Below are 13677 nucleotides of genomic sequence, written 5' to 3' on the forward strand. Positions count from 1 at the left end.
CAACTCCCGTCCCACAAATTTCCAAGATCAATATACACAAGGGTGTGCATCTGACCTACTTAAAGCAAGAAAACAGCTAGTAGTGGGGTTTTCTTCTCAAAAAATGCAAGACTATTACAGTGCTGCTTTGTTTTTTTTGAAGCCTCTGCAAGCACAGAAGGGCAATGCTTATCATCAAGAGGAGACAGACTTTCCTCATCTCCAAATGGAGCAGATTCAGACAGGCAAGAACCTGGATCATGACCAGAACTGGTATCTGGTTTTGCAAAACTGAAGTCTACCCTTTCCTGGCTCCGGATTTGTCCATCTCTATTTATAGCCTTCACTGGGAGCCTTGCTGAAAAATGCATTATATATTGACAGTGGCACTTTGTGAACTCAGAGCTAATGGCTCCAGAAATAGTCACCTCGGAGATATCATAGTCTAACTTCCGCATATATTTTCTGACACTTCCTTTGCACAGCTATAAGTGACAGGTTAAAACACAATGGAGACTGAAACGCAGTAATTGTGATTTACCATGCTGGAGAAATTGGTGGTGGATGTAAAATTTCAGGAGACAGTGCGGTAGCGTGTCTTGGGCTGAGAGTCCTTTTTCTTAGGGCTGCAGTCAATCTCCGGAGAACCGAGATGTTAGCACTTAGAGCTGAGCTCTGCTGGTTTAGAAACCTCATTTATCTCTGGCTCATTGAATGGTCTTCTGCTCTTTGAATCTCTCTGTGTTCTTTCATTCGAAACAGGTCTGCAGCCATCTTCCCCCTTTCACTGAGAGCTCGGAGGAGAAGGTGGATGGGTAATTGCAGTCATTAGGGGATGCCTGATTTGGTACCATCCACAACTTCTGCCGAGCCCCAGCTGTGCCCCTGCCCATGGGACATCTGGGAGCCTCGGTGGCGCCTTGCCCTGGCACCCCGGGGGAAAAGCTGCCCTGCTCTTGGCAGGGGTGAGCCTGTGGCTCGCAAAATCCTTTCCGTGGTTCCACTGTCTTTTGAAAAGATAATTTCCTTCTTATTGTCAATAACTGTAAATCCCGTAATGTGGTTAGTGCACAGAAGACCAGTAAATAATTTAGGAAGTAGCCTCCGTTTAGAGTGCATCAAATACTAATATAGAGAAGGAAAAATCCCCACACATCAGTTACAGTAATTGGTGGAAGGCACCAGTCCGGAGGGTAATGAGCTCCATTTTTAAAGCACGAGGAAATTAGATTCTTATAAATGTCAAACGCAGTTATTGTCCTCTTTCCTTGAAACAGAGCTGAGCTGGCTGGAGCCCATTGTCTCTCAATAAGCTTTGCTATGGATTAGACACATCCCGTCTCACACCAGGAATGTGCTTATTGAAAAAGCATCACTACACAAAGCATATGAGCTTTAACACTCAACCGATATACTAATGGGTACATGTACAATAAAAGCCAATATCGTGTTACCAACCTTAAGCTGACCTGAGATAATACGATACAGAAATATTAAAGAATACAGATGAGTGTTTTCTTTGTGTGCTACAATTCTGACTACCTGGGATTTTAATTTTTAAGTAAAGGAGATAAAGTGAGGGAAGGTGACTTCTCCTCCTGGCTACTTAGGATAAAAGGAAGCAGTAAGTCGTCTTCATAGTGAATATGCTTGTAATCGGGTCATGTCCAAATACTTTCTGTGTTTTACTGGTGTCTCCTGGGTAACTGTGGCTTCACAGAGGACTTTCTCCATCCACCTTTTTTCAGTTCTGTCCTGGAAAAAAACCCCAAGAGGTAGTTATTTGTTCATACATCAAAGCCAACTCTGTGAATTAGTCTTTTATTCATTATAAAATCTTACCGGTATGTGTTAAGACTCCACACTTCAGAAAAACTGATAGCAGTGGTTTGGGGAGGGTAAAATGTGAGGAGGATAGAGGGCTTTGTAAAATCAGACTCCTTTGCTGCATCCTTATTTTTAACTTCTTACTTGAGGATAACAATCACTTGTCTCTCCTTAGCTAGAGATTGTATCTTGTTTTCTCTCCAGGGTAGGAGCTCCATTGGAAAGTGGCACAATCCTTCGTGATGGAGGAAGGCTTAAGGATGCATCCCTTTTGCAAGGATGAGATACAGACTCAAACTACTTGTGTGGACTTTACCACATACTAACCCAAACTCTGAGTGATGCACTGTGCTGTTTCCAAGATGGTCATGTGTCAAACACATACCATGGACATGCTATGTTGGAGACCCTACTCAGAACTGCTGCAGGATGGCTTTAAAGATGATGTGGTGGGGGTAATGCAAGTCTGTGATATCTTCCATGCAGGAAACTCAACTACATGCAAATGCAGATGGGCTATTCATTTTTGGTTTTGTTTTCTGGAAACCTGTGTTTACAAGTTCTTTTTTCCCAGCTGCCTTTTTAATAATGTCGTCTTCCTTCTGATCTTCTCCATCTCAGTTTGTGCTCCTTTTCTCATTTCTCCTTCTACTAGATGAAGTTCCTGGTGTTGCCCATAGAAAGCAAACAGTAACTTGAGACTTCTATTTTACACAACCAAAGGATATTGAAAGATATTCCTAGCATATGTCACCAGACGTGTGAACAGCACTTTCCAATTAAAACTCTAGGAATTTCTACTGGTTGCTTAAAAGCCCTGCAAAACATTGAACTGTAGACTTGTATCCATTAACACCCATCATGGAAAAAAGATCCAGTTACTTATATGGCAGTCATTATATTTATTTAAATTTGGTTTCATAAGCTAAAATGAGCTCAACTGTTGGGGAAAAACATCTTGAGTGTCTTATAAATATCTTCAAAGCCTGGAACAATCATGAAACGAATTAAACTAGTTTTCTGTGATTTGGGACAACTTTTAGTTCTGATAACTTTCCTTAATGCCTGCACTACAGCTGCATCAAGCCCTGTAAATTAAATAAAGAAACAATTCAAGGCATCTCTGACATAGCCTGGTGGTTAAATGGTAATCAGCAGCTGGTGATTAAAACATACATATGACTCAAATCACAAATCCAAAGTCAGCATTTACCTTCCACTGTTCTCATGAGCTAGGCACTTTACTTAATTGGGACTCTAGCACAAGTGTTATTAATTGGCCCTTCTGGCCCAGGGATGTTAAGTGCTGCTGCCTGCCTCCCCCAGGGAGCTCTGTGGCCTTTTGCCAACTCCATTGGAGTCGTTCTCAGGATGGTGCAGCATTTTGCATGGTTGCACTGCTCAGGTAAAAAGCAGGTTTCCCACCTGCCGGAGGGAGCCCACATGCGCCTCCGTGGCTGGTGGTTGTTTGCTTTGGTCTCAGGCACGTTTTCTCACAGGCCAGGTCCACCTTCAAGCTTTCGTACCGCATCTTTATAGCCAAGATGCATGCTGCTTTTCCTAAGTAATATGTCTCCTTCTGACCATTAAGTTTATTAAACCACTAACAGATGCAAATTTTCTAGCCAGCAGACCTAGCTTGGTTGCAATGAACCTTGCGTGGTTCCTGGCCCTGTAAGGTCTGCAGGCAGCCTGGCAACACACGGAGGGCATCTTCATGTCTTCTCTGCCCGTGTGGGCTGCCCAGGTTTTACATGTTACCCCTCTCAGATGGTCTACTGTGGTCCAGAGAAGTTTTTTTCTTTTGGCTCTCCCTGCAGAAAGCGGGTAGGGTGGTCCTCTGCCACCATAACATCTGCAGTTCTGCTGATGCTCCAGGCTGCTGGGGACACAGTTTCAGGGAGGAGGACAGGAGCAGAGCAGGTGCTTGGTGGGGGCAGCCTCTGGCTTGGCTGTTTCTGCAAGCCCAGACAGCTCCCCCTGGTAGCACCCGATCAGCAGCATGTCTCCTGAAAGGGCTTTCTCTTCTTGGTATTTTGGAAGCTGCTGGATTAACTAGAGATAGGTGACCACGCAACAGCCTGGGTGATCCTGTTTTTTCCTGCAGTTTGACCTTCTGCCTTAAATAACCCTATCTGATGGGTATCTTTATTTATTCCAGCTACGTGTGGCTGGTGTACTCCTGTCTCAGGGTGTCTTGCTCATGAGTCTGCATGTCTGCTTCTCGTCAGCACGAAACAGGGAGTCTGGGTTTTCTTGGATTGGGAACCTTCTTATATAATGCTGCAACTCTATTACTCCGTATTCAGCAGTGGTTTTCTTCTTTGGGGTCTTATGGCTCTTAAGCACGTAGCACTCACACAGTAAAAAACACTGGGCTTCACAGACAAAAGAAATCGTTCTGCTATCAGCACACAGATGTTACAAAATATTGCTGTGTTTGTACAACAGTCAGTTTTCCAATATTAACTCAGCTGTTTTCCATTTATTTTTAAAATACCACATTGGTCCAGTCCTCCTTGTAAACCTAATTTTAAAGATCACAGGAGATAGAGCAACAAGACTAAGAAAGATGAAGCCTTACTACTAAGCCTGGAGACTTTTGAGTACCAAGTTTCAGCCTGAAGTCATTTTAGCATCAAATGAAAGACAGAGGAGCAAAGAGAAGTGTTAATAGTTGTAAAGGGCGTGCTGCAGGCTCGCTCCGGTCCACGTGCCAGACCCTTAGATGGGATTTTGTGTGGGGAGGATGAGTTTCTTGGTTTTGGGAAGCTCCCAGCTACAGTTCTGCGTTGCAGTATAACCCATCGGCATTCTTCATGCGGCACAAAGACCTGCCTTCATCCCATTCAACTTTAAACTGAAGCATCTACTTTAACAGTGGCTCATCCAAGGTTTTTTCTGTAAAGTGACTGGAGAGCAAGGACGTGCTAGAGAGAAAAAGGAACCTGCAGAGAGCAGATCAATCTTGGATAAGATGATGCCCCCAGTGTATCCCTTATAGACGTACATCCCCTGTCCTGGTAGCCCATGGAGACCTGCTCTTGCCTTTTGGGCCTGGGCTTCAGGGTTAATTGGATCATTCACAAATGCCATACAGCCAAGTCATGGAAAATGAGCAGGAGAAGGGGGCTTAGGTGGATCACATCTGCTCCCTCCCTTATTCCCAGAGACCAGCACCGCTCTTAGGAAGGTATGACAGCCAGAGCATGTGCTGCTATTGCTCTGAGGCTGCTGCAGTGAGGGTGAAGGACTAAATGACACCACATCTCCTGTCTCTGCCGTGACAAGTATAGTTTGGCAGAGCCCAAGAGTAGGGCTGCTACAGTTGCTTTTGTTGGTATATGGTGCTAGTAGTACCATGTCACCTTCTTTAGCTTCCTGTGTTTCTTCTAGAAATGCTAAATTTATCACATTAAATAAATAAATGACCTGTGGGACATGCAAAAATCAGAGCTGTGTAGCAGGTCTTCACTGTGTCTTCCATGTCGTTAATGCCTGCTGGGCACCTCTGATTAATCAGGGTGAGGAGGTTTCACTGAACACGAAGATGCTGCTGTATGGGATCAGGTTCACAGGTTTCCGAGCCCATATTTATATTGACATCCTGCAAGCTGTAGTCATAAGCTTTTGGCGAGTGGTTAGTTGCTTCTTTTGGCATCAAGATGATGGTGCTTGAACATAGTGAGCATTAGCCCCTTACAGATGCTGATGATGTGAGCCTCTGTAGAAACTGGTTCTCCTCTAGGCATCCTCAGCAGCCCTTGCTGGGAAAGAGGAAACCTGCTGAAGCTGCAGTCCTTGCTCTTGTTACAAGCACCTTTCAGCAGGAAATGGGCTCAGCAGCACCAGGCTCCCTGCCCCTGGCTCCCTGCTATGCGTGCGGCTCTCTGCGGCGAGCAGCCAGCCACACAACGTATAGACATGGAAGGTCTTGTAATTCTGTGGCAAGGTAGCTCAAAAATGTGAGGAGAACTAGTGCTCAGTAAAATTGCAAGACTGTAAAGAAAATGAACATTTACTGATTTGAGGATATTTTTTTCCTGCTGACTGAAAAGGGGCTTGAGGCAGAGCTGCCACCTTCATGGCTGGTAGAGCCACGTCTTGTGTCTGAGCAGTGTGGAAGGAGAGAACGACAATCCTCTGCTGGTGCTTTTTCCTGCTCAAATCCAAGGGACAGGATTTGCAAGAGAGGCTATTACTGTGCAGAGGGAATGAACTTAGTATGTGTTTTGGACCCCTCATCTGTCTCCCTTGGATGCTGCGTGGCTCCCGTACAAAGGCAAGAGCCTGATCACTGCTGCTTTACACTCCATCCCCTCCAGACCACAAAGGCCTCTGGAGAGAGGCAGGGAACTGCGATGGGCAGGGACGCAAAGGATCCTGCCATCCATCTTGCTAAAGGCACATTAAAGGACTTTAATTCCTATTAACAACATGTGTTTCTGGTAGTATTTTTAAATGATACAATATATTCTAAACAACTTTCTTTTAAACAGGTTGAAGCCATGAAGAGAGCACTAGAAAGTCTCAACCTCAATATAGTAGAGATGGTAGATGAAAACGCAACCTTGGATGGTGGAGACGTCTTATTTACAGGTATAGTGGTAGTGAATTTGCTATTTAGATATTCTGACTGCCTCAAAGACCGCGTGTTATTTGTCATCTACGCAATAACATGTCATTCGTGCGGTTTGTTAAATCAGTTGTTTACTAAATGTCAGGAAGGTAGCTGAGAGATGAATTTTCAATGCAACCCTTGATGTCCTGCCTAATGCCTGAATAAATGAAGTTGCAGTACACCTAGTACAAAGACCTGCAGTGTGCATACAAATTTTATTTTAGCTTGTAAAGTGCCAATAAGAAAAATGCTTTCAGTAGTCAGCTGCCTGCAGTTGTTTTATATTTCTTATTACAAGCAGCTACGTTCACCAGACTCATTTAAAAGCTTGATGCAGACAATTGTCACTAGTTCAATGAATCAAATGTAAAAAATGCATTTTTAGTTTATGGGGAAAGTGGTGGAGTTGCCTGCCAGATGTCATGTGCTAGACAACTTACATGCATGGTTGACTTCAAAGATGAAGATACTGACTATGTTTTTTATGTCATTAAACCCATTAGGCATTTTCTCACATCGGTTGCGCACACGCTTGCTCCCTGCCTGTGCTGAATGAGCCTGTTTATTTTGATCAGCATCACAGTAGCCTGGCTGCTTGCCTTAGCTCACCAAGGGGAAAGAAGTGTCTCAAAAGAGGCAGAGCGGGAAGGGAGGCCTTTCTAATGCAGTGCAGATCCAGCACTGATTTCCTCTGGAGCTGGAGGATGCTGGTGGCTGCAGAGCTGCCTTCCAGACCAGAGGAAATCTCAGAGGGAGGGGGAAATGGTCAATCAATGCTGTACTAATCCAGCCCAGCTGTTTCTTTCCTGACTCAATGACCATTGCAGAGCTTTAGAAGAGGAAGCTATTTATGCTTCTGGTGAAATGTGTCTTCTGGCAGAAGATAATTGCTTTAAATTATCAGCTTACAATTGCAGGTTGCATTCTTATAAGCTGAATTTTCAGTTTTACTATTCAACTTGAGAAAAGAAAGACAGAAAATGATACCCATGAAAGATTGCTTCAGAACATCTGTAAAGCTGTCCTGTTTTTAAAATGTGTATGCTCTGATGAAGTAGCTGATGTGGTGATTTTTTTTGGATGGCTGGAAAAAAAAAAAGCTGTAATTGTTTTGCCCTTCATTTTTTCATTCCAGGCAGAGAATTTTTTGTGGGTCTTTCCAGGCGGACAAATCAACGCGGTGCAGAAATTCTGGCTGACACATTTAAGGTTTGTAGATTCATTCATACCACAGGAAATATAAGCTACCATCCACTGAATCAATTTAAAAATTAATCTGGCCAAGACGTTTGTCATACTCAAGTGCAAAGGCTTGAACATCCTGTAAAGTGACAGGAGTTGAATCTGTAAAGTGACAGGACCTGAAGTTGGATCTGAAATGTGAGATTGCTGCATAAAAGTAATGTGGATAGTGGGAGGTTGTTACTATTTGAGAGCATTTCAACACTCATGTTCTTAATGTTCTCATGTATCGGCAAAATGTTCTTATTGCTGGTCCCTGGAGAGGTTTTATGTACGTACTGTTTAATTTCACATTTTAATGTATTTCTTTACAGTTGCAACACAATAGTAATATTTGAACAGTAGTAATATTTGAAACATGTTCTGGGTTTTATTCCAGCGCACCAGACAAGACAAGCTGGTCCAGAGGGGTATGTCATACTTAAACAGTTGACACTGTACCCTGGGATATGTTGCTATTGTTAATTTGCAGAGAGTAAAATTAATTATGGAATGTCTCAATATAATTATGGAAGTAGGACAATTTAAAAATATTTATAGCAATCATTCTTTGCTCCCATACAGGATTATGCTGTCTCCACGGTCCCTGTTCATGATTCTTTGCATCTGAAGAGCTTCTGCAGCATGGCTGGACCAAACTTGATTGCTATTGGATCAAGTGAAGCTGCACAGAAAGCCCTCAAGGTAAAGCAAATAAGAAAATTTTCTAAACAACAAATTTGGGCTTTTTGTTTTTAATCTCTGCTCAAGGATGCTGGAATTTTAGAATAGATATAGATCAATGAAAGAGGAAATCAGAACATCTCAGGATCTCCTGTATGTGCAAACCATAAAGAATGTTTATATCAGGCAAGAGAACAGTGATGTTAATTTAGCTTTATCTATCTTCAGGAAATAAATGGATTATACAGGTTAAAATGGAGTATGGAGGTTATTACTTACAGCTTTGTTGACTAAAAAGGTGGTAATTTGGGTGACAGGAAGGAGAAAGGAGATACCATCAGAGCAGCAGGAGATGTTTACTTCAGATGTTGCCATGAGGAAACGTGACTTTTAAAATTGCCAGAGGGGGGAAGTAAAAGGTTTGGCATGAAGGAGGAGGGAGAGGGGTCTGATCCCTGTTGCAAAAATGGCGTGTGTACACATTTTGCAGTGCAGACTTTCTGAATAAGATCGGTAAGTAACTCCAGCTGCAGGGACCAGAGTCCAGGACTCCCATCCCTCCTTCCTCCATCACCTGGCTGCAAAGTCAAGTTCCTACCTGGTCACGCTTTTTCCTCTCTAGTCCCATGAGTGTCTTATAACAGCAGAAAGGAGTGAGAGCAGTCTTACCTCAGCCTTGCTGATAATTTGAGTCTCTGAACATTGGTGTTTAAAGTGGGGGGTGTGGGTTTTGAACCCTCAGGCTAAGAGGCCTCATGAATCTGGGTCTGTCTTCACTGGCAGACTTGTGAACCAGTAAGCCATTGTGGAGCAGCTCAACGCTGTACTACCACCATCATCCTCAATGGGAAATATTTATTGCTCCTGTGGTTTACACTGGGCTCTGTGGCTTTCCTGCCTGCTGGGTGTGTTCAGAGCAAATCTACCAAATTAAGCTTTCTCAGAGCTGTAGGCACAGAGACACCTGAGGCCATGAATATCATTACACACATAGGCAAGGAGACAGCTCACCCGAGCGATCAGCATCTCTGCTGGTGCATGGTAGCACAGCTGCAGGCGCTGATGCTTTGCAGCAGAAACACCAAAACTGCGAAGTGCAACTGAGACTATACCTGAAGTGAAGCTTGAGGCGGTTTATCCCTCTTGATAAATTAGGATCTACCGTCCTGCATGGTTTGGTTTGAGACGCAGGTAACCCAGAGCGTGTCTGGAAGCATTACAGCTAAGTGTCTTACACATTTTTATCAGAACTCGCCTCCAAAGGTAAAACCAAAATCTACTTTTCAGTGATGGCAGCAAGTCCCAGATTTTCAGCTGATGATTACACTGATTCTTTTGCCAATAAATTTAGGCTTTGCTCTTTGGTTTTGCAGAATCCTCCTTGATGAAACATGATTATTAAGGCATGGAGGAAGCCACCTGTGTGTCCCTTACAGTAAATGAGAAGGAGTGGAGATAGCTCTGCTTAACTAGTCAGAAAGGTCTCTGAAATCTTCTCAGTTTAAATGCAACTTAAGCAACCCAACTGGTATCTCTTGCCCTGATTCTAAAGCATGAATTATTTTAAAGAACAGTTCTGCTATCAGTGCCCAAGGCTGCTGATCTGAATCTGTGCCAGGCAGAACATTTATGACAGAAATAGTATGTAACTCTGAAATTAACATCCATGGCCTCCAAAGAGCTTAGGAACCCATCCTGCACGTCTTGTACACCTCCTCAGCTTTAGTAAGCTAGTGATATTTATTACTTTAAAACATCCTTAAGTATTTGCAAGATGGACACCTGAGAGACTTCTTGTCCTTACTGCCATGCTGCAATATTTCATTGCACATTTGCTTTTCAGATTTATACATCTTCCTCATGGGTATAATCCTAGGACTTATCATTTCCCAGCAGCATCATTTTTACTATCAGAGCTCAGCAGAGATTTGGTGGGGTTTTTTTTCTTTTTCTTATCTTGTGACAGTTCAAGATTTAAAATGTCTCAGTCCCCAGCTAAGATAAAACCAACATTTCAAATCTCAGAATCTCCTCTGCTGGACATGGGTTGAATTATGGAGGCCAGGAAAGTGCAGTCTTGGCTGGCTTAGACTTGCAGCCTGGCAGCAATTATGGGAATAGGATAGCAGCCTGATTGCTCTGTGTGAGCTTAGAGGAGCTCTTAAACAAGAGGACAGTCCCTTGGCTTCCCACATAGTTTGTAGTGGCTTTAAGTTTGCTCATTCATTTGAGCAACCTGTCGAAGTTACTTTCTTATTAGAAATCACTATGTGAAGCTCTGGGAACACATTCCCAGCTTGTCACCCATGCCTTCTCCCCTGAGAAACAGGGTTTTGGTTGCAGAGTTCTGATGTTCTGATGGTGAGATTGATTTAGTTGGGGATGGAAAACGCCCTGCATCTTTCCCTGTGAAATATGCACTGTCCCAAATATTCAGGCTCAAACTCGAAATGCATCGTGAGCAGCAGCCTGATGAAGTTTGCAGATATGCAGACAGCCCTACACTTGTATAGAGTGTTTATAAACATGAACAAAAGTCAAGTACAATACGGGTTGCTCAGAGCTGCAATTTGAACTTGAGCCAGGACTAATCTGAGAACTCATCAGTTTGATTAAAGCCTTTTGCACAGCTCGGCTAATCGTGTTGCAGTGCATCTATTTAGCTATTGTAGCCAAAAATATTTTTGGGGTAAGCTGATTAAATGTTGCTGGTAACTAGATGTCAAGTAAATACCAGCATTAATCAAGGTACAGTAAAAAGCAGATACATTTTTAAAAGAAAATGCTAATTATCAAGATGATCTATCAGTCTTTGATTGTTGGTGGATATCTTTTAAAAATATAAATCAACTATGTCAGTTTTCTGTGTGTTTCTTTGCGTTGGAGATTTCACAGCATGTTTACATGTGTGTGATGGTCATGTTTGCTCGCATCCTGCCAGCTGAGGTTAGGGACTCTGGCCTGGAGCAGCAGTTTTGTGCCGTAGCACGTTCCCTTCTCACCCTCCCAGCGAGCTGGCAGGTTACATCTGGCAACCACAACGCAGTCAGAGCAATATATGAAGTTACCCAGAGTGTGTTTCTTGCTCAGCGTACTGGATTCAACCCCACTCTTATCCTGGGGAACCTCTAGCTGTTTCTCCAGGAGCCTAAATCTCTTCAGAGAAGTTATTGGAAAACAGATAGGTAAAGCATCTGTCTGGGAAATGACAGAGTTGGCAGTGCTGCTTATCACTAGCTTCCTCTAATGTTTGAATTCTTGCTTTTTGACCTCAGTGATTTCTTTGTATTTGTTCATTTGCCTCCAAAGGAAAAAAAAAATTCAGTTGGTAATCAGCTCTTCCAGTCTTGTGGAAATGCAATTGCAATAGGATCTCTATGAGGCACTGAATTAAAAGCTGCTTTCTGATTACACCAGATCGACTGAGCTATAGCAGTGCTGTCAGCTGCTCCTCTCGTTACCCATCGCAATCTGTGTGGCAGTACAGTCCCCTGGGCTTCTGCTCAGTCATTTGCCTGGCACAGCGCAGCATGCCACTCCTTCATTGTGATAGCTTGTTATTTTAAACCTCTCCTTTGTTGTTGCTGTTTTTCATGTCTGCTCTGGAAATGCATTCATACAAGCAAGATGATTAAGCTGTCTTTAACTATCTCTGGTAGTTGAGTTGTTTCCATTCTGTAGCGTGTCTTGTTAGGCAACAAGTGAACTGCTATGTCATGCTATGCTAACAATTTATATTTAAAAGCGGATTTATCTTCCTACTAACAATCTTGTTTGAAAGAAAAAATTTTCTTGATTGTTCTTACTGGTGCAACTCATGTATCCTTACAATGCTTTTAAAGTAGAAAAAGAAGTTGCATCTGGTGCTCACATATGGCAGAGTGCAATTGGTCATGAGTTTAGCGCTGTGTGTGTGATGTAAAGTGCTGCAAGTGAGCTGGGAAACGAGCGCACAGAGTTTAGGATTGTAGATGCTAGAAGCAGATAATAAATCAGAAATGACATTTTAACCAGGAAATCCTCTTCAGGCTCTGGCAAGTATAGAATATTTGGACTGCAGCTGTAAAGTGGCACTTGAGGAAACTGGGTGAAAGAGAGAGACAAATTAACTGCAGAAACTACTGGGGCCTGTAGTGGCTCTCACATCTGAAACTTCAACTTCGCTCTGCTGTTTTCAGCATGCATTTAATTCCTCCTTGTAGTTAAAGCTGTTCATAATTCCATACACGTAACTCCGTAGTTGAACATTGGCCATGGCTGTTGAGCCGGTAAAGCCTGGGATTATTATTTATGTTCCCTCAGTGAAGCCAGGATTTCCTTCAAACGTGTCACCTTTGGGCTCTGACACTGCACTGTTGGAGTCGCTGACCTTTACTGTGACCGTGAATGAGGATGAACTCAGGCTGTGACGGTGCTGTCCCTGGTGTGGGGAGGTGACGGGGCAGCGCTGCAGGCAAACGCTCTGCACTGCTTTTTCCACAACAAGGGATACAGCCCTGGGGTCTTGCTGGAACAGCAGATGAGCAGGAACTGGCCCGGGACGTAATGCAGTTCAGGCTCCAGCAGCAAAGGCAAACACTAGGCAAGATGACAATGGGAACCATGACACAGCATCTGTTACACGCTCCTTTCTGTGCTTTCTCGCTCTATACTAAATCCTGAAAAGCCACATTTCTGTCCTTGGCTGTTTGTATTTATTGGTAGAGCACAAATCCCCTCTGCTTTCTGTGATGAGCGAGGACTAGGACAGCAGCAGATGATGGTGGACACAGTCCACCATTTGATTTAAGCAGCTTTGTTTATGGTCAAACCATTCTCTGTTACCCTTTGGATAACTTGGTAGCAATCCCAAGGGATCTGAGGGTTACACGTGTTCCCAGCCTTGGTAATCTCAACTATTCCTTTGCAAGCAGTTTTGTATTTGTAGCAAGTGCCTGCTAATGATGTTGTCCTCTCATCCATTGGGAAATTAGGGTTGTCCTTTGGGTAGGCTCTGAAGTCAGGACTATCCCCAGGGTGTCCCCGTGGAACTGGTAGAGAAGGCCTCCAGCTGACCCTGCTGCTCCAGGGTAATGCTGGGTGCCTGGTGGTTGGTACTAGATCTCAAAAGGGAGCAGAGGACTTAGAAGGAAGGTGAGAAACCCATCATAGTGCCTAGGGCTGCAATGTAGAGAACACTTATCCCACCATATAGAATCATAGAATGGTGTGGGTTGGAAGGGACCTTTAAAGGTCATCTAGTCCGGCCCCCTCCCGCCATGAGCAGGGACGTCTTCAAATAGATCAGATTGTTCAGACCCCTGTCCAACCTGACCTTGAACATTTCCAGGGATGGGGGGGCATCT

The 13677-nt window shown here is 43.6% G+C and overlaps 1 protein-coding gene across 1 annotated transcript in view; it reads left to right on the forward strand.

Moving 5' to 3' along the window:
- Nucleotides 1–13677, forward strand: part of DDAH1 (dimethylarginine dimethylaminohydrolase 1) — a 60589-nt gene that overhangs the window by 37637 nt on the left and 9275 nt on the right. The window contains exons 2-4 of the mRNA XM_074152362.1: nucleotides 6306–6405; nucleotides 7563–7636; nucleotides 8234–8353. Of these exons, the coding sequence (XP_074008463.1) occupies nucleotides 6306–6405; nucleotides 7563–7636; nucleotides 8234–8353 (294 nt within the window). The remainder of the gene's footprint in view (nucleotides 1–6305; nucleotides 6406–7562; nucleotides 7637–8233; nucleotides 8354–13677) is intronic.

This window comes from Numenius arquata, chromosome 8, assembly GCF_964106895.1.
Source record: "Numenius arquata chromosome 8, bNumArq3.hap1.1, whole genome shotgun sequence".
NCBI classification, from domain to species: Eukaryota; Metazoa; Chordata; class Aves; order Charadriiformes; family Scolopacidae; genus Numenius; species Numenius arquata.